At 38.1% G+C, this 27,324-nt stretch overlaps 1 protein-coding gene across 1 annotated transcript in view; it reads right to left on the reverse strand.

Moving 5' to 3' along the window:
• The window catches only part of LOC150101447 (serine/threonine-protein kinase D1-like), a 384,746-nt gene that overhangs the window by 67,291 nt on the left and 290,131 nt on the right, over positions 1 to 27,324 (reverse strand). The window contains exon 18 of the mRNA XM_090400796.1: positions 3,224 to 3,308. Coding sequence (XP_090256922.1) covers positions 3,224 to 3,308 — 85 coding nt within the window. The remainder of the gene's footprint in view (positions 1 to 3,223; positions 3,309 to 27,324) is intronic.

The raw sequence follows: 27,324 nt of genomic DNA on the forward strand, positions 1-27,324 counted from the left end.
AGAATAGGGTAGATGATCCAACAATTCATAGTGCAGATCCCTTAATTTTCTGATTGCCAAAACACCTTTGTGGGCAGGTGCATTGTCCTGATGAAAGATGATTTTTTCCTTCTGCAAACCGGGTCTTTTCTCACAAATTTTTTTCTTCTAGTCTGGTTAGAAGATTGGAATAATATTCCCGGTCACTATTTTACCCTTTTCAAGATAATTAATAAACAAAACGCCTTTAGCATCCCTAAACACCGATGCCACTTCTGAAGGAACCGACTTTGTCTTCTTTCGTGCTGAACAACCAGTTTCTGTCCACTGTTTTGACTGCTCTTTGGATTCTGGTGTGTGATGGTGGATCCAAGTCTCATCCATAGTAATAAATCAAAGCACAAAATCAGTTTTATTCTTGTTAAAATGCTTCAAGCACTGTTCAGAGATTTTCACGTGAGTGCATTTTTGATCTGCTGTGAGCAAGCACAAAAACCATCTTGCACAAAACTTTTCCATTTGTAATTCTTCATGCAAAATATATCCCACACGTTCTTTTGAAATGCATATAGTCTCAGCAATATCACGCACTTTGACTCGCCAGTCATCTAATACCATATTGTGCACTTGATCAATGATTTATGGTGAAAGTTTATTTTTCACTTGGTTAGACTATAATAAATTTAGTTTAATCCTTTATCCAAGTGTGAGCAAACAAAGTTTGCAACTGAAAATATCTTCAGGACTGAGGTAAGGAAGTACAACACCGGGTAACTCGCAGTAAAGGTGGAGCAAGCTAACATCACTCCTATCTCAGTATCTCCCATAATGCAAAACACATCTCCTTATGGATATGTAGTGGCCCTTCCCTTAATGTTATGCATTAAGGGAAGGGCCACTACCCAGACTAGTTTCAACCTTTATTGAGGTCTCTTCAGTGGGAGCCAGGCCCAGAGGTGGAGATACCAGGCAGAAGCAATGGCAGGTCATATAGGTGTTGCCAAACGGTGTGCCAGCTTTTTATTAATTTACTCTGGATTTAGAGAAAGATGTTTAAAGTTTATTTTTTGCTTGGTTAGACTATAATAAATTTAGTTTAATCCTTTATCCAATTGTGAGCAAACAAAGTTTGTGCCTGAAAATATCTTCAGGACTGGGGTAAGGTAGTACAACACCGGGAAACTCGCAGCAAAGATGGAGCAAGCTAACATAACATAACGAGTTGCCCAGTATTGTACTACCTTACCCCAGTCCTGAAGATATTTTCAGGCACAAACTTTGTTATGTTATGCATTAAGGGAAGGGCCAGTACCCAGACTAGTTTCGACCTTTATTGAGGTCTCTTCAGTGGGAGCCAGGCCCAAGTTGAGATACCAGGCAGAAGCTTTCTCTAAATCCAGAGTAATTTATTAAAAAAGGGTGGCACACCATTTGGCAACTCCTATAGGTAGAGATGACCTGCTAAAGCTTCTGCCTGGTATCTCAACTTGGGCCTGGCTCCCACTGAAGAGACCTCAATAAAGGTCTAAACTAGTCTGGGTAGTGGCCCAGACTAGTTTTAGACATATCCGCAAGGGGATGTGTTTTGCATTATAAAAGATACCGAGACAGGAGTGTTGGTGCTTGCTCCACCTTTGCAACGAGTTGCCCTGGTGTTGTACCACCTTACCCCAGTCCTGAAGACACTTTCAGGTGCAAACTTTGTTTGCTCACGCTTGGATAAAGGATTAAACTAAATTTATTATAATAATTTATGCTGTTGTTACACTTTTTGGACATCCTTCACGTGAATCATCTTCAAGGCTGATATGGCCACGTTTAAACTCGGCAGCCCATTTATAAATTGTTGAAAACGAAAAATTAGAGTGCCCATAAACTTTTATGAACTTCGAATGAATTTCTTTTGGCGTTAAACCTTCTTTTACAAAGAATTTTATAACTGCACGATACTCAATTTTATCTATTTCAAGGGATACAGACAACACATTTGCTTCAGACAGTTGTATAAAACAAACTACTTGATAGAATTACTTGCAATTTCACATGGATGCTTATGACAGATGTACCACCTCAAAAAAAAAAAAAAAAAAAAAAATCTTGCCAATAGTGTTGGCATCTATGGTCGAGGTTGAGAACTTTTCAGCCCACCATCGTATGTGTGGATTTTCTGTAAATTTTCTGTAAAAAACTTCTGACACACGAATAAGTCTAACATCCAGGAACAGGAGAGAACCCTTAACTCCCCCCCCCCCCCGAGTTAAATTTTATTTTTGGTTGTTAATTGTTGAGAAGAAGTCTGTTTTCATACTAATACATAAGATGGGAGATATAAAGGATTGCAAGAACTATAGAACTATTAGTTTAATCTCTCATACAAGCAAGATTTTATTAAAGATCACTTTAAAAAGGATTCAGGCCAAAGTTGAGGCAGAGATACCTAAGGAACAAACAGGTTTTAGGAAAGGTCATGGTATCATAGATCAGATCTTTGCAGACACACCATCCATCCATCCATCTCACTGAGATGGATGGATGGATAGTGTCTGCAGGGACTGATCTTCAGAGAGTTGAAGCCTCCAGAAAAGCATACAAGAGGACCATCTGGTGAGGACTGATGTGGCACATCACCGAGCATCTGAGTGACCATACGGTATCTGATGATGTCCAATGAATATATTTGATAGATGGATGGATTGTTGAGATGGTTCAGGAACTCCTTTAAGAAACCTGGTGCATGGCTCCAAATTAAGAAACCATCATCAGCATCGTTGGGATGCTGTCACATAACTGATAACGAATGGTGTTAATTTTCTTTAAATCCTATGCAAAATATTTTTAATAAGCACAATAGTAAATATCTTAGTAATTCATCTGAGTGATATTTTCTTCAAAATATGATTTTCTGCTGTTCATCCTGATTCCATAACAGCTGAGTTTTTATTTATTTAATGTGATAACTGAACACATGCATTATTATGTTGGTGTGTGTGTGTGTGTGTGTGTGTGTGTGTGTGTGTGTGTGTGTGAAAGGGGGGGGGAGGTTAAGGTAATATGAAATAATTTGTTCAGATGAGTCCAAAATCCCCCCCCCCCACACACACACCCTGTATAGATAGATATAACTATCAAAACTATAAATAAATATGATTTAAGAATGTTTCAGTTAATAACATTTTACATGGTTATAAAAAATAATAAAATCCTCTCCCAATAAAATTATCAAGAACTAACTATTTTTCCTTACCTAAATAGGCAGGAGTTCCAACAACTGATCTGCGAAATGATTTTTCGCCAATTATACGGGCAAAACCAAAGTCACAAAGCTTCACCTAAAATAAAATACATATAAAGACAAAGTGATTTAATTTGATTTAACCTGCATAAATTCATCCAAAGAAATATTTCTAATTGAATAAAATTGTATTTATAATTTTATAATTTATAAAATTTGTGGCAAAAAAAAAACTTACATGAAAACTATTTTAATGATGTAAAGTTTATGCCTGAGTTTCGAAGCATCTTCAGGACAATGCCTGAGTAATGGAGCACAATATTCCATTCTAACAAGATCTATATACTGTGGAGTGCTGTTACAGACCTAGTATATCGGTTTCTAGTGTTGATGAAATGCATTTACCCAATAAACATGACAGGTGCAAAATGAGTAGTCATCAAATTATCTGAACAATGCTTAGGTAATGGTGAAATCTCATAAGAAGAATGAAACGGAATTTACTGAGCTGTTGCAAGATAATACCCTCAAGAAGTATGTGGCAGAATGAACTCTAGGTCAAAGAATGTTATATCTCTTTATCATGTCGGGGGGGGAAGGGGTTACTGACTTGGGAAATGGCTAAGTTCATGAATGTTCAAAGTTTATTTTTCACTTGGTTAGAATATAATAAATTTAGTTTAATCCTTTATCCAAGTGTGAGCAAACAAAGTTTGCGCCTGAAAGTATTTTCAGGACCTTGCTAACACTTCTGGCTGGTATCTCCACTTGGGCCTGGCTCCCACTGAAGAGACCTCAATAAAGGTCAAAACTAGTCTGGTAATGGCCCTTCCCTTAATGCATAACATTAGACATATCCGCAAGGAGATGTGTTTTGCATTATGGGAGATACTGAGATAGGAGTGATAGTAGCTTGCTCCACCTTTGCAAGGAGTTGCCCTGGTGTTGCACCACCTTACCCCAGTCATGAATGTTCCATTTAGAAAAAGATTACATGCTGAAATATAAAAGCAAGAAAATATGACCAACTGAGGAATTTATTAGGTTCTGTCCTGTGGTATCATTTGCTAAATGGGAAAGATATCAGCAGTGCATGGAAAGTATTTAAAAAATACACGATGCAATATCCAAATATATCCATAGAGTTCAAAGAATAAATAGGCTAGAAGTGGAATGGATGTGTAATCTTATCAAGCAAGAGATTCAGAAGAAAAAGATAATGTGGAAGGAATACAGTGCGCATAAGGATGATATCAGTCAGGAAAATTACACCCGCTGTCCAATAAGAAACCGCACTTTTCGAAAATAGAAGAAACTAGTGTTGAAAGTGGCAACCTTCATTAGTGTTGTCAACTTGTTTATGACATTTGTTTCATTAGAAGCTGAGTTATAGTGCTAAGAATGACAGTATGTTTGTTTCTACGAACAGTCGGAAAATAAGTTTCAAACAGAGAGCTGCGATTGACTTTTGTGTTAAATTTAGTAAAAGTTTTACCGAAACGCATCAAATGCTTCAAAAAAAGAATACAGTGATGAATGCTTATCCTGTACTCAAGTTTACAAGTGCTTAAGCGATTTCAAAGTGGTCGTGAGATGCTTGAGGACGATGAAAAGCAGGGCTGTCCAAAAACTGGACTGAGCGAAGTTAACATCCAAAAAGTGCATGATTTCATCAAAGAAAACTCGAAATCGTCCGTCAGATTGATTGAAGATGAACTGGGGATCCCAAAATCAACTGTGCACAACATTTTGACCGAAAGTTTGGGCCTTCGTAAATTGAATCCGCGATTTGTTCCCCACAAGTTGACCGACAACCAAAAAATGTATTGAATTGAACACTGCAAGGACCTCAGTAAAACCACTCATAAGAACTCAGACTTCCTTGAAATGATCGTTACTAGTGACGAAACGTGGTGTTTTGAATATGAGCCCGAAACAAAGCACCAGAGTGCTGAGTGGAGACTACCAGAAGAGGGGCATCCAAAAAAAAGTCACTTGGAGAAGTCAAAAGTAAAGACAATGCTGATTTGTTTCTACGATTCCAAGGGCATTATCCACAAATAATTCATTCTGCCTGGCCAAACGGTCAATGGTGAGTTTTATCGCGAAGTTTTGAAGTGATTGATAGTGAGAATTCATTGCGTATAGCATGAATATCGTGATGCAGGCAACTGCTCACTTTTGCACGATAATGCACTATCTCACTGTTCAAACATTGTGAGACAGTTTTTGAGCAAAAACCAAATTTTTGTGTTGGATCACTCGCCATATTCACCTGATTTAGCACCCCGTGACTTCTTTCTCTTCTCCCGACTTCATTTGCCAATGACAGGAAAACAATATGACACTATTGAAAATGTTCAAGTGGCAGTAAACACGACCCTCAACAGTATCCCAAAAACCAATATAAAAAACTCATTTAACAAATTAATTGACCATGCCAAATGTTGTATCGAAGCTGAGGGAGAGTATATTGATTGGAATAAATTTGAATAATTATAATTGGCCTGTATTTTATTTTCTATCAAAAGTTCGGTTTCATTTTGGACAGAGGGTGTATAAGTATAGAGAATAAGTATGAAAGAATAACTTTGCTGAATGTAGATTATATGGATATGACAGATGCAGAAGATATTATTCAACTAATGAGTGTCCATTTTGCTAAAAACTACCAAACCCAGTGTAGGCAATAGTGAGCTTACTGCTACCTCTTAACTAGATGAAGAAATTCAGGTGTATGAGGAGAAGGTAATAGAACTGTTGTGCAAACTGAAGCGGATAGGATATCAGCATGGATGCTAAAAGTATTCAACTGAACCGGCTGTTCCTTTGACCAGGCTATATAATTTGAGCCTCAGAACAGGGAAAATTTCACAGGAGTATAAAGAATGTATGATAATCCAATTACACAAAGGTGGTGCAAAGACTGATGTGACCAACTTCCACTTATCAGCATGTCTGGATTTTGATAAAATGTAAAGATTTTGAAAAAGTGCTTATTTATACAGAAATGGGTTCATATTTATACTTTGCAATGAGCAGCAAAGATTTACTAAGGGAAGGTTAACTAAGGGAAGGTTACTAAGGGAAGGTTAACTTGCTCACATTTTATAAAATGTGACTGCTGAGTTAGACAAATGGAATGGATACACTATGATACTTTTAGACTTTGGTACGGCTTTTGACAGGATACAACCTTGAAAACTTGAATAAATTGGAGAAAATGGGATTGGATTATAAAAGATTAGTACAGATAAGATGGCTGACTGACATATTAAAAACAGTGGTATATGGAGGATGTGAGTCTACAAGATTCAAGGTGACCAGTGGTCCTTGATCTATTCTTTACATTAATGACACTGGGAAAGATTTTGACAGGAGGCATATAGCTATTTGCTATATGCCTATGATTTTGCTATGATACAAATATAAGTAAGGTAATATAAGTAGGGTGGAACTGACATGAAGTACTAGCAGAATGATTTCAACATGCTGAAATTCTGAGCATGTGAAAATGGTTGTCAGTTTAATGTAGTAAATTTAAAGTTATACATTTTGGTTTGATGAGATATCCAATGGCATCTTGCATTGGATTGATTATGCTAAAAGAAGCAGATCAGGCTGGGGATTTTGGAGTTTTAGTAAACAGGAAATTGGAGTTAAAGGGCCATATAGCAAAGACTGCAAATACAACTCAGAGGATAACTGCCTTGTAACAGGGCAAAAGGATGAAGTCCTTTTGCCCTGTTACAAGGACTTGATACCTCACTTGAACTATTGTGTACAGGTCTGGTCTCCTGGTTTCTGTGGTGATACTTATACAGTGGAGAGAGTGCAAAGGAGTGCATTAAAAATGATATCAGGATTGCAGAATGCAGATTATAGGACAGTGATAATTTATGGCCTCCAGACTAGCAAACAGGAGAAAGAGGGGGTGATATGACTACAAACTTCCTAAAAAGTCGTATAGATACCACTAGATGGAATTTTTCATTTTATGGAGGGGTGGGGAGAGAATGAGACGCATCCCTGGATGTTGTCAAGAAGGGAGCGAGAGCTAGATTTTCTCACATAGAGTAATGCGCAATTGGAATGGACTGCCTTTAGAGACAGTGAGTGCAGGTAGTGTGAATGAATTCAAGAAAAAGTACAACAGCTGAGGGATATGTGGTCTCCCTTGATGAGTCCCTGAGTTCATGGAGGTTTCTCTTAATAATAACATTTAACACGTAGTTCCCAGACAATAAACAGAAGCATAAAGAAACAAATCCTAACCAGTAGACATTAATGTAATACTGTTTAAATTATTTAATTTTAAAATTAAAATTAAACATTTAATTTAATATTTTGTCTCAGGGGCTTACTTCAGTGAGTACGGGCATGGCAAACCCAAGGTACCTGATGCTGGACCATGCCTTACTTCATGTAATATACATCTGTTATATTATCTGTAGACTGGTCCCTCCTCTTCCTCCCTTGCTTCTTTCTTTCTTCTCTTCTTGTTCCTTCCCCCGAATGCTATTAGAGTATTCGAGGGGAATCTTTCCTATTTTGCTGGGTCATTTAGTCTTGTGCTAACAGGACATTATCAAACACTGTAACATGATCAGGCCATCAAAAAATGTTCATACTGCATCGTCCATCGCACGGGTTACCAAGGGATGCGTTCGGGTTTTAGGCAGAGGGACCCGTTCGAAAAATATGTCACAGTCTCCCTTAGACAGCACTCTGCTAGAGGAAACTCCATGGGCCTGCTACCCATTTGGGGAGGTGTTTAGGGGAAGCACAAAGAAATGGTTCTGCAAAAGGATGGAAATGGCAAAGACAATGGCACCAGACTATGATTTTAGGCAACTGGAACATCTTCTCTCTGATAGGAAAGGAGTTGGAACTGGTCGAGGAAGCCAAGCGCTACCGGCTAGACTTAGTCGGGCTTTCTTCGACCAAGATGAGAGGCTCTGGAACTGTCGATCTGGATAAGGGGTGGAAGCTCTACTACTCTGGTGTGAGCCTGACAATGTCTGCTCGGGCGGATGTGGGGATACTCACAAGCCCCCAGCTGTCAGACTGTGTTGCTGAGTGGATCCCATTGGGTAGACGGGTATGTGTGTGTGTGTTAAGGCTTCAGATAAAAAACTATGATTTGGCTGTGGTGCAAGCCTATGCACCTAATCTGGAGTCAGAATACTCTGCCTTCCTAGAGGAAGTGGATGCTGCTTTTGACAAGGTGGCAAACATGGAATCAGTCCTACTAATGGGTGATTTCAATGTACATGTTGGAACAGATGGCCAGACATCGAGGGGTGTGGTTGGGAGGAATGGCGCCCCTGACCTTAACGTGAATGGGTTGAAATTACTGGACTTCTATAATACCTTCTTCCAGAACCGAGAAGTCCATAAGTATACCTGGTACAGGGATACACAAGCACAAATGTCTCTGATTGACTTCTTTATAGTATCAGCAGACCTATTTTCCTCAGTGTTGGACGTTCGTGTGAGAAGAGGGGCAGAACTGTCAACTGACCATCACTGTGTTGTGTGCACTCAACAGCTTCAGAAACCAGATGCTACCATCAACGCTGGAAGGCCTAAGCAGCTATACCGCATGAAATGGAAGGCATTGGAAAATGAGTCTGTGAGGAAGAATTTTGCGAATGACATTTCCTCCAGGTTCAAAGAGATTTCCAAGCATACTACAGATGTTGAGGAGGAGTGGAAGCTGTTCAGAACAGCTGTCACTGCCTCTGCTGGCAGAAAGCGGCTCGGCATGGCAACGGGCAGTGAGAAAAGGACACCTTGGTGGAACCAAGAAGTCCAAAAAACTGTCCAGGCAAAAAAGGAGTCCTACCTAACATGGCTTAGGGTCAGGTCACCTGAGATGCGTTTGCAGTATGCTGAGGCACAAAAAGCTGCTGCTGAGGTAGTAAAGATAGCAAAGCAGAAAGCTTGGGAATCCTTTGGAGAAAGATTAGACTCATCCTATGCAAATGCAAACAAAGTATTCTGGCAGACCATCTGCCGCCTTCGAGGGAGGAAATTGTGCATAGCAAGGGCAATTAAGGCCTCTGATGGTGCACTTTTAACAACCAAGAACGATATCCTCCACAGATGGAGGAAATACTTTGAGAGCTTTCTTAACCCGGGTGGCCCAGCAGTTGTGGACATCCAAGAGGTGCAGATCGGGGCAATGACTAGTCTCACAGCAGAAGAGATCCATTTAGCAATAAAATCGCTAAAATCGGGCAAGGCTACTGGCGATGATGAAATTCGGCCCAAAATGCTAAAAGCCTTAAATTGTAAAAGTGTTCTCTGGCTGACTCGAGTGTGTCAGGCTGCTTGGATATCTGGGCGAGCACCAAAGCAATGGCAGACAGGCATAATAATACCAGTCTTCAAGAAGGGAGACCAGAAGGATTGCAGTAACTATCGTAGCATCTCTCTGCTCAGCCTGATTGGGAAGTGTATGCTAGGTGCTTGGAAAGACAGTGAAGGAGCACAGTTGAGTCAAAGTTCCAGGAAGAACAATGTGGCTTTCATCCTGGTAGAAGCACAACTGACCAAATCTTCACTTTAAGGTAAGTCTTTGAGAAATCTTGGGAATATGCCAAGAATGTCTACACATGTTTTGGGGACTTGGAGAAGACATATGACTGGGTTCCTCGGGATAAGCTCTGGCAAGTAGTACAGGAGTATGGAGTGGATGGCCAACTATTAGCTGCCATCAAGTACCTGTATGAATGCCCAGAGTTTTGTGTCAGGGTAAACAGCACAAAGCCTGAACCTTTCACAGTCTCCATTGGCCTTCACCAAGGGTGTGATCTGTCACCCCTCCTTTTCATAATATTTATGGACTGGATTGATAGGCACAGCCGAGACAGTGAGTGTGTTAGAATTGGAAGATGTTGCATTGTACGTCTGCTTTTTGCAGATGACCTAGTTCTGCTTAGCTCTTCCACAGATGACCTCCAGCAGACCCTGGATAGGTTTGTAGCTGTTTGTGCAGACGCCGGAATGAAGATCAGTGTGGTCAAAACTGAAACATTGTGGTCTCAAGACATTGATCCTAGTGTAAGTAGGTGGAGTCCCAAAGAGGCAGGTGAAGAAGTTTAAATACCTTGGGTCCATATTCATGAATGATGGAAAATGGGACGTAGAGCCAGATACTCAAATTGGCTTAGCAAGCTCAATATTGCGGGAGCTTGGCCGTTCGGTAGTATTGAAGCGGGAGTTAAGCCACAAGGCAAAGCTGGCTGTCTTCAATATAGTCTATGTCCCCATCCTCACCTATGGTCTTGAGAGTTGGGTAATGACCGAAAGAATGCGGACATGAATCCAAGCAGCTGAAATGAGGCTCCTTCGAAGAGTTGCGGGGCTGACAAGACTCGACAGAGTCAGAAGCTCTGCAATTCGGGAAACCCTCAATACTCAACCGCTGCTTCTCTGTGTTGAGAGATCACAGTTACATTGGTACGGGCACCTGGTCAGAATCCAACAAGAGAGGCTCTCTCTCAGCAGGCCCTCTTTGCCAAGCCAGAGGCCATGTGGAAGGCCAAGGACTCGCTGGATAGATTATATCCAAAACCTTGGGTGGACACGTTTGGGAATCCCACCAGAACACCTGAGCTTTGTGGCAGAGGATCGTGACCATTGGAAGTTCCTCTTGAAGCAGTTGCCCCCACAACCCAATTAGGAAAGGTGGGCCTTGAAGATGTATGTTGTATGTACTGTAATATTTAATTAAATTAAATGCTGATGTCCTTGATATAAAGTTCAAAACATCAAGAGTTATCTTAAGTGCTCTAGCATGGGAGTTTGTCATAATCCTATATAATAAATGCTGATCACTATGTAACAATAAAAGTCTCCTAACAGTAGTGGAACTGCTTTTGGATGAGCAATTATTCATCCATTTTGCTCCATGATCAAACAGCAGTGGGTGGAAAACTTGACTTCATGTCCTGGATTTTGCCCAAGACCTCGTTTATGTTTCTTGATCTGGTGACTGAAGATGTGAATTGGATCCATGAGCCCTTTTAGCTCAAAAGAATGCGAGTATACTCGAAAGAAGTTCTGATTCTGTGTAGTAGAATATCTACAAAATATATCCCAAACTTTGTTTTGGGCTATGCCCATTGTGAATTTCACTGTGGTCTCAGGAAAGGCACAAACTGATTTGACGTTTCAGGTATTCCAGTTGTCATGACTTCAATTTCAATATCAAAGGAAAACAATCACCTCTGCAGATGTCATCTTCTACTTTAACAGTAAACAATGAGATGAGGAATGGTGAATAAATCATCAGGTTGATAGCAATGAATGTTCAGTAAGACATACAGAAGTAGATTTTACTTTGTGTGTTTAAGAGGCATAGATTATTTTGTCAGGTATGTGCTCCCCAACTATTCTTCTGATGTTAGCTTGTGCATTTCCTGAACATGTTTTAATCATTGAAACGGATCTAGTCGTTCCTGAAAAACTAGTGTCTGAAATTTTCCATAGCTATGTTGATTAAGACACAACAGAAGAACAAAGGCTATAGCCACTGAAACAGCATAATCCTTTGTCACAACTGCCAGGTTCTATATCAGTATAATAATACTCTCCAGGGTCACCAGCCAAGATCATGTCTGCTCTAAATTGTAAAAGCTGAAAAGGTAAAATTGACAAAAGTGACTTATTTGCAACGTTCTTTGGAATTCTGCAATATTATCATGTACAGGCATTACGAAATCTAACTTTAGGAAAATGTCAAAGAACAAGAAATGAAATGGAAGTGCCATAGTTGTACAGGAAATGCTTGCTACATTTCTCATAAATGATACTAAAGCAACCAATAAACCATTGCTGCTAGTATTCAGTCTAACTAAATCTTTACACAAAGGTAACAGGAAAGTGAAAGCAGATGTGAAAGTTCTCTTAAGAAACTTAAAAAACTTCAAAAAAATTTTAAGAAATCAGAAATATCCACTTCTCAAATTTGAAGAGATGCATTTCATTGTCCAGGAAAACTTTCGGCACAGTATAGGATGGACCAATTATCAAGGTCGACTGAGACTGCATTGGCAGAGCATAAGAAATGGGCTACATACTATATAGTTCTGTCGATGGTACATCACTTTATGGATCTAATCTAGTGCCTCCCCAGCATCAATGGGTATGGGAAGGAACTAGACTCCTACCTGGTTACAAATTTACTGACTTAATCAGGGCTAGGATTAATGTCCTGCCCATGAGGGCCCACACAACCTACAGTAGCAGCAGAGGTGACACAAGCTGTAGGGTAGGTTTCTGCTACAATGAAACTCTTTCTCATATTGCCCAATGTTTGAACTCATGGTATTTGTGTGAAGCGGCATGATGCCATGGTCTCCATATTAAATAACTGGTTGAAAAACAAAGGTTGGGAGACTGTGGTTGAACTGCACTATAGGACTATAGCTGGTATTAGAAAGACTGATTTAATTGCAAATAAGGATGAAAGAGTTTGGGTTATTGATGCACAGACAGTGGATACTGGGCACCCACTTGTTGTCCATCATAGGAACAAGGTCTCATATTATGAGCAGAATATAGATCTTGCTTGAAGAGGAGTTTGGGGCAGCTCCTCATTTCACTAGTGCTACCATCTCCCTTCGTGGTGTATGGTGCAATGAGAGTTACAAAGACTTGACTTCTATAGGCATTACTTCGGCAGACATTAAGATCTTGTCGCTTAAAGCTTTACAGGGCACACTGGTGGTTTGCCGTCATCACCAACAAATGACTTCAAGAACACCTCAAACCGGAGTGGGATAGATCTTGATGTATTTTGGCTTTGGCCTTTCTGGCCTATAGGGGCAAAGGCATCAGCCTTTGCTCTGGTAGACCATAGTATGTAGCACTGCATTTCAGTGCAAAGATTTATAAAATAAAACAAAATATTATTATTATGTGACACCTCCAGGGAGTCCTAAGAGTCATCGAGGGAGGGTGTGCCAACACCATCGAATGATTGAACCCCGTCCAACTACCAACCGTGCTCAAACTTGCTTAAGCTATTATTTGCTGAGGCTATACCAATCGACCAACCTTTGCTGGCAAGGTTGGTCAATATCAGATAACAAATCAAATATTCATATCAAATATCAGATAACAGATCTGAATGCTATTAAAGCAGAAATTAAAAGAGAGAACTCTGCAATAAAAAAGGAACTGGAAGAATGATTCAAAATATATAAATAATCTGAAGTCATTGCTTGAATACAGTTTTGGATATATTCAGGTTTTGAAGATCAAAGCCAGATGCAATGAAAAATTAATCGAAGAGTTGTTTATTATAAATGCAGAATTAACAAATGAAAATAAATTGTTAAAGCTGAAGATTAACAAACAATAAAATGAAGAGCCTACCAGAAGTTTGAAATGAAAATATACATATCATAACTAAGGGAATTAGTAAACCTGCTAGAAGTTGAAAGAGAGGACATTGTTCTTGTCCAAGAGTACCAACAGAAAGCAGACATCAAGCAAACTGTCACCCGATTACACAACAAAATTGTTATAAAGAGATGACAAAGTCAAGAAACCTTGAAATGATTACAGCCCAAAAGTTTGATGAACAACTAAAGCTGGTACACATCTTCAGAACTGACCATATGACCAAACTTAACAAGCAACTTCTTTATCAGGCAGAGCATAACAGAGCAAGTGGTGCTGTTAAGTATGTGTGGGTAAGGCAGTTAAATTGTTCATGAAGAAGGATGACAACACAGTTTTACAAATAAAAAAACACCAGATAACCTCAACAAATACAATCAAAGAAACAGTAACCTTAAACTAAATGCTACCTAACTGCAAACAGTTCAACAAGGATGACCAAAATGGAGAATAACAACACACTTGAATAACCTGGATCCAGGTGTGACTGTCGACAGTAAAAAAAATTTGATACTGCTACCACAAACTTATACCATATAAAATTTATATCATGAAAGTATTAGATCATTAAGATCAAATTTCAATATTTTAATTTTGCTCATCTCAGAAATTGAATAATATATAGATATACAGGTATAATATTGTGTAATATGGATCAAACAACTGGAAATTTATCGATTCTCTCATTAATTATGATACCTTTCATGACTGATGGAATTATAGCTATTAATGAGGATTAATCCTGAATGCTAGAAAAAAATACTCATCTTCATAAACTGGAATCAAACATGTGCAGTGCCAAAACTGTGATGATTTGTGACAGTAATAAATATACTCACATATGTGTCATATGCTGTGCACACGATAGCCCACTTGATATATTTTTAAACAAGTTAAATAATGTACTGAAGACACGAAAGCATAAGAATATTACACTAGTGGGTGATATAAATTTGGATTTATATAAGAACAATAGCAAGACTGAAGAATATAAAAATAGATCATCTTTGCATGGGTTTCTTGCACATATAAATCACAATATGAGAGAAGTGTACAATTCGGTAAGCTGTATTGATCACATATTTATAAGAAATAAAATGCCCTATGAGGTATCTTCTGCAATCAATCTTAGCAATATAGCAGACAATCCCTCTGTACTATTGCATCTTTAATAATTAACCACATTTGAACAGTAAACTTTTTTTTAAAATTAAAAATGAATGTTTCTCCAACATGTTTCCCTGTCTGTATGGCTAACAGTATCTTCAGGAAGATATTTAACAGGAATAATAAAAAAAACAAAAAACTCAAAACTTTCCCAACAGCCATTATTTCTCTAAATTGAAAAAAATACTGGATTGACAGTTTAATCCCATGTATCATTAGGAACATGGAAAGAAGCCAATGGACACCATAGTGTGAGGAACAAACAGCCATGGCACCCATCTTAATAATAAGATGTAGGACCTCCTTTCGCTGTGATGACTACAGCAATCCTACGGGGCATACTTTCCACAAGCATACAATAGTAATCAATGAGAATTTTGGACTATTCTTCCTGTAGGCATGTAATGAGGTTCTGAACTGTTGTGGGATGGACATCCCTTGACCTAACCTGATGCTCTAGTTCATCCCATAGATGTTCAATAGGGTTCAATCAGTGCTGTGGGGAGGCCAGTCAAGTATGGTGACGTCCATGTCCACAAACAATACAGGTACAGCAGACTCATGACATGGTACGTTATCTTGCTTGCACCATGTCATGAGGCTGCTGACATGGTACAAGCAGATTGTATCATGCGACAATAAATAAACACCATATGTTCAGATACCTCTCTGAGTTCAACGTTTGTGGAACCACAAACAGTGGTGCAATGCTAAACCAGAAAAAACAGGATCATACATCACACTGCCACCTACGAATTTCCTAGTCGGGTTACGCATTCTGGTAAGAGACGTTCACCAGACGTCTGCTACACCTGTCAATCTGCTCAGAAGAGGGTGTAGTGTGATTCGTCACTCCATAGACATGGAAGTTTTTCAAGCTTCCATGTCCCACTGTACATGCTCTTTGCATCACTGAAGATAACACTGCATGTTGGTTTGGGTAATGTGGGGGCTTGCATATTGTGGTCCTACCATGGAAATCCATGTTGTGAGCCTTAGTTCTGAATGTTTTTGTTCAGATTCAAGTTCCAGTCGATGCCCAGAACTCCACATTGAATGTGTCAGCCAAAGAATGGCGGGTTCCTTCGGAGCATCCTACAATCACGTTTGACGAGTCTGGTGGGTTGTCCACTGTAGGTAGCATTTATAATTGACTCCTTGAACTTCCATCTCAGTATAGTATTACTGACTGTTGACTTGGGATGGTCAAATTTGTCAACTATTTGCCAAACAGACAGGCCTGCAACATTACATCCTATCATTGCCTTTTTTTCAAACTCAGTCAGTTCCTAATTCACAGCCATTTCACCCAGATGCAGTTGCACTGACTTGAAAGCATCATATTCCTCCAATTTATATTGGCTACAAACATGTGACTCGTTACATGGCATGATAGACTTTACTAATGGGGGTGTTCAGTGACTTCTTTCCAAGCAGTGTACGTTAAAAGAAGTATTGAAACAAAAGGGATCATCAGATACACAGAATTATTGATGAACTAAAAATATGATAAGGACAAAAGAAAAATGATATAATAAGCACAGGAAGAATCCCAACAATTTAGAATTTGAAAATACAGTGATCTTACCTTTGAAGCAGTGATCCTTCAAAGAATCAAATCTTAAGACAACTGCTCTCCTGCACAGTCAACCAAACATAATCATGTTTTTGTTTTTTCTCTTAACACTAGGTATGCTCTCTCTCTTTTTCTAGATATATGTATGTGTGTGTAAGAGCATACTAAACTGCAAATATAACATTAAATGGGTAATAGGAAGAAACATAACACTGTTGGTTTAAAAAAAGTATGGCACCATAAATGAATTCATCACTGTTTCTTTAGAATGACATCTAAATGCATGCAATCCTGATTTATATATGTGGTCTCTTGTTTGTATTTATTTGGCTATGTCAGTGATTATTCTTCTTTTTCAATTTTCTATTTTAGTGCAAACTCTCACATTTGCTTGTTGATGGCTAAGAAGTATCAATGTTTATTCTGACTTTCTAAATTTAGCAAAAAGAAAGATTACAAGCATGTATACACAATGGTCTATTTTTGTCATTCGTGCATTATGGTACATGAAGAAATTTCTTAACGCATACTTTGTTTGCTGTATGTAAAAAATCTGGCTGTTATTCCTTTCTAAATAAGTTTATTAATTTCAGTAATGCAAAACTGAGGCATCAATACATATCTTTAATATGTATTGATGCCTCGTATCTTTCATATGTAGTATACCCAAGTAGAAAAACTTCCAACCACTTTCTCTAATCCAGAGTATTTTAATAATAAGGGGCGACACTTTCGGCTACTTGTATATGAAAAATATGACTTCTGCATTACTTCAACCTTAGTATCACCTCTGGGTCTGGCTCCCACTGATGAGACCTCAATAAAAACACTACAAAAATCTGTTTGAAGACAATAGTACTGTTGGAAATTATAACTCTTGGAACATTAATGGCTTTCCTGTTCATATCCAAGATGGGCTTGACAGATCCATTACAGCATCTGAAGTTACCACAGCCTATGAAGAATGCCAGACAAGAAAATCACCAGGACCTGATGGTCAAGGGATGAACTTCATGGAGAGGCCTGGGATTTTATTCTTCCCATTCTAGTTACACTATTCAATTCCTTTCTCTCATCAGGACACATATCAAACGAATTTGTAGCAAGACATACTGTCCTTCCTAAACCTAATAGAGATCACGCCTTAATCAGCAGCTGAAGATTTATTTCTCTATCCAATAGCTGGCCTGGTTGGCCAAGTGGTTAGCATATCCGCTCTCCAGCCAAAAGGCTGCAGGTTCGAATCCCGAGGTGGGCATGGATGTTTGTGATTGTCTGTGAAATACTAGTGGTAGTGGCCGGTGGTAGATGTCATAGTTGTAGTTGGTGGATTGAGGTGGTGGAGACAGAGTTGTGGAGTAGATGCCCTCCTTCAATGAGTCTTTGGACTCCCTGGAGGTGTTATGTAATAATAATATAGACTACAAGATATTTTTCCACATTATCAATAACAGGCTCAAAGTGGGAATGAGATACATAATTAAAATCACACAGGTGTATGGAGTACCAGATCGAGTAGTACAATTTAATCTATTTCTGCTATGTGATCTAATCTGCTTAGTTAACACAAAAAAGCAGACAATGGCAGCGCTATCAGTAGACCTTACTCAAGTATATGATAATGTCCGGCATCCCTTTCTATTCCACATCCTCCAGCAAATTGGTGTAGGTAAAAAACTGCTATCCATTATCAAAGGAGCCTATGCCAATTCAACCACCTGCCTCCTACTTAATGAGTTAATGTCAGAGCCGGTCAAAATTCGAAAAGGAGTCAAGCAAGGTTGCCTTCTCAGTCCACTGCTCTTTGCATTGGTTCTTGAAACTTTCTTACAAGAAGTGAACAATACACTGCTGTGCTAGGAATAACAGTTCCTTCAACTATAAAAGAAAATAAGGTATTAAAAGCAGACAAGACAAAATTAAAAGTTTATGGAAAGTGGGATCTTGGAGGCATTCCTTTTGGACTAATCCCTAAGAGAGAGAGAGAACTCCTCATTATACTTGGAATTCCCTTCTCCACTTATCCAATATTACCAATTCAAGAACTTATAATACTTTGAAATGTTAGAAGACTGGAAAATAGGGCCACTCTCCTTTTCTTCTAGAGCTATAGTACTCAAAACAACAATCTTTCCTGCTCAGTTATACATAATAAATATTACAGACATCACAGAAGCTGAAGAAAAGCAATTATATAGTAAACCTCTGCAATTTTTTTTGGTCCAGCTGATACCAAGAAGTTAAAAAGGAATTTTTTCAACTATAAGAGAAGCATGGAGAATCTGGACTTCCAGTCTTAAAATTTTGTTATTTAATCAATACAGCTTATAAAATCAATAAAATATTGCAGACTGATCACACATGTGCAGACCTTCTCAAGTATTGCTTGGGTTTTCATCTTCCTCTGTTTGGAGTTGATGGTTATACAGGTCCAAAAGCTGAGATTGTTTCTGAATACTACAACATTCTGTGCTAAAATATAAGACTGCTAAAACACTCTGGAATTAACATTCTTTCCGTTAAAAAAAGTAAAATTTGGTATAAAGAAATCTTTAATTTCTTTCACCATAAAGTTCCACAGTTAGGTATGGACAACAATATTTTGTTTCATAACTTGAAGTTACAAGGGTATCCTAACAGGAGGGATCTTACTTGGAGAATTGCATACCTACCAGTAAATGCCATCAAATGGAGGTACTTGAACATCAGAGATCCAATCTGTGACATCTGTTACCAAATACAAACAGTAGAACATGCATTGTACAGCTGTCCCTCTTGCCTTGCATATTTGGAACAGATTATATAATGTGTTGGGCATTCCATTACTACAATAGAACATGTTATTTTTTTACAATACCCACTACCTGTCAGCAATGGGAAGAGACTTTTGATTTTTTATAATTAATGAATTAAAATACCATTTATGGAAGGTTAGAAAGAAACATGGATCTGAAAACCAGCAATATGACATCCAAACGCTTTATAATATTGTACTGTGGAAATTTTATTGTTCAGTCAGATGATTTTTGTATTTAGAAAGAAGCATTCTAAGAGATATCAAATTTATCACTAGATGGTGTAGACCACCCACATTATGCAATATTCACCAGGATGAGATAAAATTCTGTCTATTCTTGCTATGAGAGGTTTTTTAAATAGTTCCATTCTCTTAATTCAATGTGGTCTTATAGTCAACTGCAGGGATGACTGGAGAGCAATCCTGGGCAGAGAAGGCCACCTCCAGGCAGTTAACTCAGGTGGGGCTAACCATCTGGGTATCAGTCATCTTTGCTCTTTAGTTTCAATTAGTCTTTTGGTTGTTCATCTATATGAGATTGGTGAAAAAGGAAAACTGATAGCCTTTGGTTATATGATAATATAAAAGAGATTTTTTCTCATTCTGTATCTGTCTTTCTTTCTCCCAATAATATCAGGCCCCTTTACCCTTGAGATGAGCAACTCTTTACTTTTTCACCTCAATAAAGGTTGAAACCGTTCTGGGTAGTGACCCTTCCCGTAATGCAAAGCATTATACATGTCTGAAAGGAGGTGTGCTTTGCATTATGGGATACTAAGGCAAGTGATGTGAAGTCATTAGCTTTGATACGAGTTGTCCCAGTCCTGCAAATAGTTCAGGTGCAAACTTGTTTGCTTACATTTGGATAAAGGATTGAACGAAGTATATAATTTTTTGGTGTCTTTAATTTGATTTAACATCAGTTCTCACTGCTTACTTGTAAATTTCTTTAATTCACATGGAAACACAAGTAAATAAGTAAATAATATTTATTTAAACCATATACCTTAGCTTGAATATTACAGGCTATCATCAGTGGCAACATTTGAAAGTGAGCACCATGTGGCAAGAGATGAAATGGATGCGGAATGAAGGTAAGAGAATTCGAGATAGTATGGAAGAGTGAAAGTGATGAAAACAATTGTTTTCATCACTTTTCATCATTTTTATATTCGTATAAAAGAGGTAACGAAAGACTAGAAAGTGGTATTGTATGGTGATTCAATTATTAAAGGCGTGCTGGATGAGATGATGCAAAAAGTATGTTTCACTGGAGATAGAATGAGTAGAGTGGTTTAGGCATTAGAAATGAGAAGCAAGCGAGCAAAATAGTCGGCAGTTGTAATAGGTACATGACTTGATGAGTAAATGACTTGACTGCAAACAAAGAACATGTCAGATTGGATATCAGGAGGTTGCTGAGATGGATAAAAGAGAATAGTGTGATAGGAAAGGTAGTAAGCGTGTGGCCAGGTATGACAGTGGTGAGATGTTACGGAGAGCAAGGATTATGAATGGTATGTTAGCAAAAATGTGTGAGGAGAAAGGAATGCAGTTTGTTAATGTGTAGAATGAGTTTTAACAACAAAGCTCCTATACAGTATAGGAACGATGGGCTGCATTTGAGTGGTTTTGGTGTGAGTCGTTTCTCACTTGATCAGAATGAATCTGATCAAGTGAGAAGCGATGTGGAAGAATGGGAAAGTAAGACAGGAGAAATTGAAGAGGTGGTTGTGAATGAAGAAGTGAGTGGCATGAGTATAGAGAATGAGAGAACAGGTGTGCAAGACAGACAGGGAAACCAGGGGACTCAAGGTGGAAAGAAGAACACAGTGTGAGAAAGGTTACATGCTCCAAGAAGATGTGAATGCATGTGCAGACAAAAAGGGGAAGGGGATGACCAGGAATCAAGGATCTGAAGAAGGTTCTAAGATGAATAAGGAGAAAAAGAAATGGCTTGAATTTATCATGGAGAAGTCACATCAAATAAGTAGTGTCAGTGGAACTAGCCATGGATCCAGGAATAAGCTGCTGTGTTTGTATATAAATGCTAGAAGTGTAAGAAATAAGACAAATAAAATAGTTGCATTAATTGAGTCTTCTGTTTACTTAAAAATTGTTGGAAGAAGTGAGACATGGTTGGATGAGGATGACATCCTGACAGGAATAGAAATGGAAGGGTATGATGTGTTTAATGATGATAGAAAGGATAAAAAGGGAGAGGGGAGTGCCATTAATGATAGAGAAAGAGTTATGTCCATACAAAGTAGAGATGCAAGAGGGAAATAGTGCTACTGGATTTGAGGCAGTATGGTGTGAGGTAGAGGTGAATGGAATGAAATACTAGTTGGATGTTGTTGTAGACCAGGAAATGTGGATGGTAGTGACTATGAAATGTATAATCAAATTAGCCAAACAAATAAGAAAAGGATGATTATTATGGGCAATTTTAATTATGGCAATATAGACTGGGATGATGAGATAGCAACTGGAAGTAAAGAAAACGAGTTTCTTGAGTTTTTGAGAGAGAACTACCTCAGACAATATGTAATAGAGGGCACACACGAGAATTGAGGGTCTTGAATTTAATCATCTCATCAGAGGATGTAATTATAAATGAGATATTAAATCACCCTCCAGTTGGTAAGAGTGACCATGAAGTGATTACCTGGGTGGTTGCCAGCAGTGAGTGGACCTCTGTGAGAAAAGGGTACATGTGGAACTACAAGGCTGGTGATTATGAAGAGCTCAGAAGACAGCTTGCAGCTATAGCATGGAATGAGGAGTTAGCTGGAAAAGATATCAATGCAGCTTGGGGGTGGGGGGGGGATGTTCAAGAACTATCTAGTAGAGGCAATGTCTGAATGTATCCAAAGGGTCAGAAGGTTAAATAAGATAGGTGTGAAATGGATGAATGAAGAGATTAAGCATGCGACACAGAGTAAAAGAAAAGGCATTGTGGAAGCAGCATAAGAGAAGTGGTAATAACCAATTCCATGAGGATTACAAAGACCAGACAAGGAGGGTGACTTGGTTGGTAAGGGTAGCAAAAGTGAAGTATGAGCAGCAGTTAGCTAATGAAGCCAAAAATAATCTTATGGAGTTCTTTCAATATGTAGCCAGCAAAAAAAAAAGGATGATTATGGAAGGATGACAATGATTGGAGAAAATGGTATAAGGACAACTGCTGCAGAAGATATTTTGGATATACTTAATGAGCAGTTCATCAAGGTCTTTCATTCTTGTGAATGTGACATCATGGAGAGATTGAAAGCAGTTGATGATGGGAAGAGAGACTGACTGTAAGTGAGCAAGAGGTGTATGGGGAATTGACCAAACTTGATGTTAATAAGGCTGTGGGATTTGATAATATATCACCACGTATTCTGAAGGAATGTACCAGAAAGTTGTCATCTGCCTTGACATTTTTTTTTCAGTGGCACAATCTTGCACTCCTTGCACAATCTTGCACTCCTTTGGAGTGCAAGATTGCACCACTTCAAAAGGGAGGTGATAGAACTCAAGCATCTAATTATAGGCCAATCTGTGTGTCAGGTGCTGTGGTTAAGTTGTTGGAGAAGCAAGTGAAAACTAGGATCCATAATTAGGTTGATAATAATGGTATTATATTTGATGGATAGCATGGATTTGCTAAAGGGAGGTCATGTTTTAGTAATCTACTTACTTATTACAATAAGGTGATGGCTTCCTTGGACAGAGGAGAGGGATACGCAGTAGTATACTTAGATTTTGCAAAGGCAAAATTCCTTGATTTCACAACTATGTGTTAAACAAAAAATCTGATCCTGACAACTTCTGTTTGGCATGAACCTAATTTGTTCTTCATCACATTTCCCTTCCACAATTTTTCTTAGCCTCTTCTCAAGTGTGCTTGCATAAATCTCACCTAGAATATTCATAAGAAAATTCCTCTGTAATTCTCAATTTTATTTCATTTTTTTTTATATAGATGGGTACTATGAGAGCTTTACTCCAATCATCTAGAATTCAACCTGCTTGACCAGGTCAATTATGCAGTGTAGCCATTATAAACCTTTTATAATGGCTACTACATTATTTAGTTGAATTTGGTTGAATATCACTACTCAAGCTGCATTTCCACATTTCAAGTTTTGATTGCCTTTTTCTACCTTACGTATGGATATGTAGAGTATGCCCACACTTGGTCGAGCTTCACTTGCCAACATGCCAAGAATAGTTGATTCATACTGAAAGGGAGAAAGAAATGAAGGATGTACGAATTGGTCGCCAACACACGAAATCACGTTTTCTTGTCTGTTGCTGTACCAGTAGTAGCTTGATTTTTGTTATCGCTTTTTTGCATTAATTTTTTATTAATTTGTATGATGGAACCAATACAGTCAACAAGTTCTGGTGTTAAACCTTTCAGTAGCTCTTGTAAAAGAATATTGAATAATGTACTGCCATTCTGTGAAAAAGAATCATTAGAAGGCAGTCTCCTTGTTCCCCTTTCTCAAGTCATAAAACGTGCAAGTGCAATTGCGGGCGTATCGGAGTCGACTGTTAAAAGAATTCATAGGGAATCAAAATATGAAGGTAAGCCAAAATTTAAATCTCCTAAAAAGCCCTAGAGAAAGAAAACCATCTAAAACATAGCTTTGAATGATTTTGATGTAGACGTTATAAGAAGAACTATTCACGAATTTTATGCGGTCGAGAAAAGAGTGCCAACTGTTCTGAAATTGATTCCTGTGCTGAAAGAAAAATTTAATTTTCCTTGGAAAAGAGAAACTTTAAGGAAAATACTTTATGAAATCGGATTTTGTTTCAAAAAGTCCCAGAATAAAGGGAAACTTATCATTGAGCGACATGACGTTTTATCTAGAATGCAGTATTTGAGAGCAATACGACGTTTCAGGGAGGAGAAAAGACAGATTGTGTATCTAGATGAAACTTGGATTGGGAGTAATTTAACTGCTGGAAGATGTTGGCAATCTAAAGAAGAACGTGGAGTGCTACAAATCTGAAATGCCTCGCGGCGAATAATAATTTTGCGTGCGAGTAGAGAAATGAGTTTTTTTACCGAATTCAAACTTACTACACAAATCCAATTCAACTACTGGAGATTACCATGGGCAAATGAATTCTATGATCTTCAAAAAGCAACACCTCCAGGGGCATTATCCCGTCCCGATAGTGGTTCTCAGCAAGATCTGCAAAATACACCTCTACATCTGAAATCACCTCTTGATTCGAAGAAAAACAATGACCAGCGAGGAAGCATTTTAGTTTTGGGAAGAGATAGAAGTCAGAGGGCGCTAAATCTGGGTAATAGGGTGGATGTTCAAACAATTCATAGTGTAGATTCCTTAATTTTCCCAATGCCAAAACACCTTTGCATGCAGGTGCATTGTCCTGATGAAAGATGATTTTTTCCCTTCTGCAAACCGGGTCTTTTCTCCCGAATTTTTTCGTCTATTCTGGTTAAAAGATCGGAATAATATTCCCTGGTTATTGTTTTATCCTTTTCAAGATAATTAATAAACAAAATGCCTTTAGTATCCCAAAACACCAATGCCATGACATTTCCTGCTGATGGAACCCACTTTGTCTTCTTTGGTGCTGAACAAAACCGGCTTCTGTGCACCGTTTTGACTGCTGTTTGGATTCTGGTGTGTGTAATGGTGAATCCAAGTCTCACCCATAGTAATAAATCGACGTGCAAAATCAGTTTTATTCTTGTTAAAATGCTCCAAGCACTGTTCAGAGATTTTCATGTGAATACGTTTTTGATCTGCTGTGAGCAAGCATGGCACCAATCTTGCACAAAGCTTTTTCATTTGCAATTCTTCATGCAAAATATATCCTACACGTTCTTTTGAAATGCCTATAGTCTCAGCAATTTTCACACATGATATGGTATTGGACGACTTGCCGGTCATCCAATACCATATTGTGCACTGGATCAATGATTTCTGGTGTTGTTACACTTTTTGGACGTCCTTCACGTGGATCATCTTCAAGGCTGGTATTGCCACATTTAAACTCGGCAGCCCATTTCTTAATTGTCGAAAACAAAGGAGAAGAGTGCCCATAAACTTTTATGAACTTCAAATGAATCTCTTTTGGCATTAAACCTTTTACAAAAAATTTTATAACTGCACGATACTCAATTTTATCTATTTCAAGGGATACAGATAACACTTTTGCTTTAGACAGCTGTATAAAATAAACCACTTGACAGAATGACTTGCAATTTCACATGGATGCTTATGACAGATGTACTACCAACTTAGAACAACAAAAATATCTTATCAATAGCATTGGCACCTATGGTCAAGGCCAAGAACTTATCAGACCACCCTTGTACTATAACCAGAATAAGAAGAATAAAATACCAGGCCACGCAGTAAAGTTCTATTCCTAGACCATCAAGGCTCTGGGGATTTTCTGGTATTCTTTATAGGCTATGGTGACAGACCCGTTACAGCATTACATGCTGTAACGGGTCTGTCAAGTCCATCCTGGATATGAACAATTAATGTTCCAAGAGTTATAATTTCCAACAGTACTATCCTCAAACAGATTTTCTTAGTATTTTTGGAAGGAGTTAAGGATGTCTTGAGTGGAGGACATATCTTCACCATCAATGCAGATTTGAATGATAGTTCTTTCTTTGTGGAATTAGTGCATTGTCTATTGAATATTGCAGCTGAAAGGCTATCTGCTAACTGCTGCTGTATTCTTATTTTAAAATTTCTTTCTTCTACATGTTTCTGTCTTTCCATTTCTATCTCTATGTTAATGTTTCTAATGATGCTGCTACATTCTATACCATTGCGTTGATTTTTTACGAAACAGCTTCTCTCTTTATACAGGTCTTTCAACTTTTTTCTTTTGAGAAAAGCCTGTTCTTTTTGCCATTCCATCATATTCTGTTTTACTGCTTGTTTGAATTTTAATCAAAACAGCTGAGACTCTTTCACTTAGCTACCACCAATAATTTTACACAAACACTGTTCACATGCCTACCAGAATACCAGATAATGCCTCCCCAAATGAGATCTTTTTTCACTAGCGACCATCTAAGTATGATGTTTTCTGTTCTCTAGGCAATTCGGTTACAATTTTTGCTAATTTCTTCTCTCATAGAAAAATACTTAAGCAGTTACTTCCATCCACATATTGTCTTTTATTATAAGAATGATATGTGGAACCATCTTTGTGATTTCTAAGCTTCCTTTCCTTGAGGAGTAAATTACTCAATCCTAAAATCCCAAATCACCTGAATCACAGGCAATTTAGGACTGTACTGTACTGTATACATGTTCTGTCAATTTCTGCATCCTATATTATCATTTTCCACAGAATTGCAATCAACACTTGAGCTACTCCTGCAAAAAACATTTCTATAAACAAAAAAATTTCTGCTGTCTGAATATATTACATTATTTTCATAATATACATTACCATGTTCTTCTCCCTGTATATTGAATTTTGTAGATAACTGAGCTTCTCCACTGTTTATTATCAGCATAAAAACTATCATAATAACTGAACAATACAATCATAACTTGATGTGCAAGAACAATGGCTACAAGAATCTTTATAAACAAGGGACTTATGTCCCCAAATGGTGAATGTAAACATGCAGTTTTGATCTGGAAGATGGCAAATCATGTGATTGCTTTAAGATGGGAATATAGGTAGAGGCACAAGAAAGCTAATTATGACAGTCTGAAAGGCACCTTGAAGCAGTGTCTTGGTCTGCAAAAGTGCCTGGGAGAAGAACTCTTAACTACTTCACTGTATGTAAAGTAGTCAAAGAGCATTTAAAAGTAGCTATATCTGATTTATTCCCAGAGTTAGAAGAATAAATAAAATGGATAAATAATATTGTAAAGAATGAGGTGCATAATGAGAAAATGTTAAGAATCCAGTACTAGGAGAAAGGTGGTGACCATGCACAAGAACAGAAATCAGACCATCAAAGGAGGTTGGCCAAGACCAAGGGAATTTTTTCACCGTGTGGAAAGAAAGTAAGAGTGCCCATGAAAGAATGATCTTAGTGAATACAGATAGTAGAAAATAGAAAAGTGTCAGATGCACTAGAAATGGCCAAATTGTTTTGTGATCACTTTAGTAACATACACATTCCATATGGTCTCATTAGTT

Source organism: Typopeltis vanoorti, chromosome 11, assembly GCF_054136105.1.
Source record: "Typopeltis vanoorti isolate ZY-2024b chromosome 11, IOZ_Tvanoo_1.0, whole genome shotgun sequence".
NCBI lineage: Eukaryota > Metazoa > Arthropoda > Arachnida > Uropygi > Thelyphonidae > Typopeltis > Typopeltis vanoorti.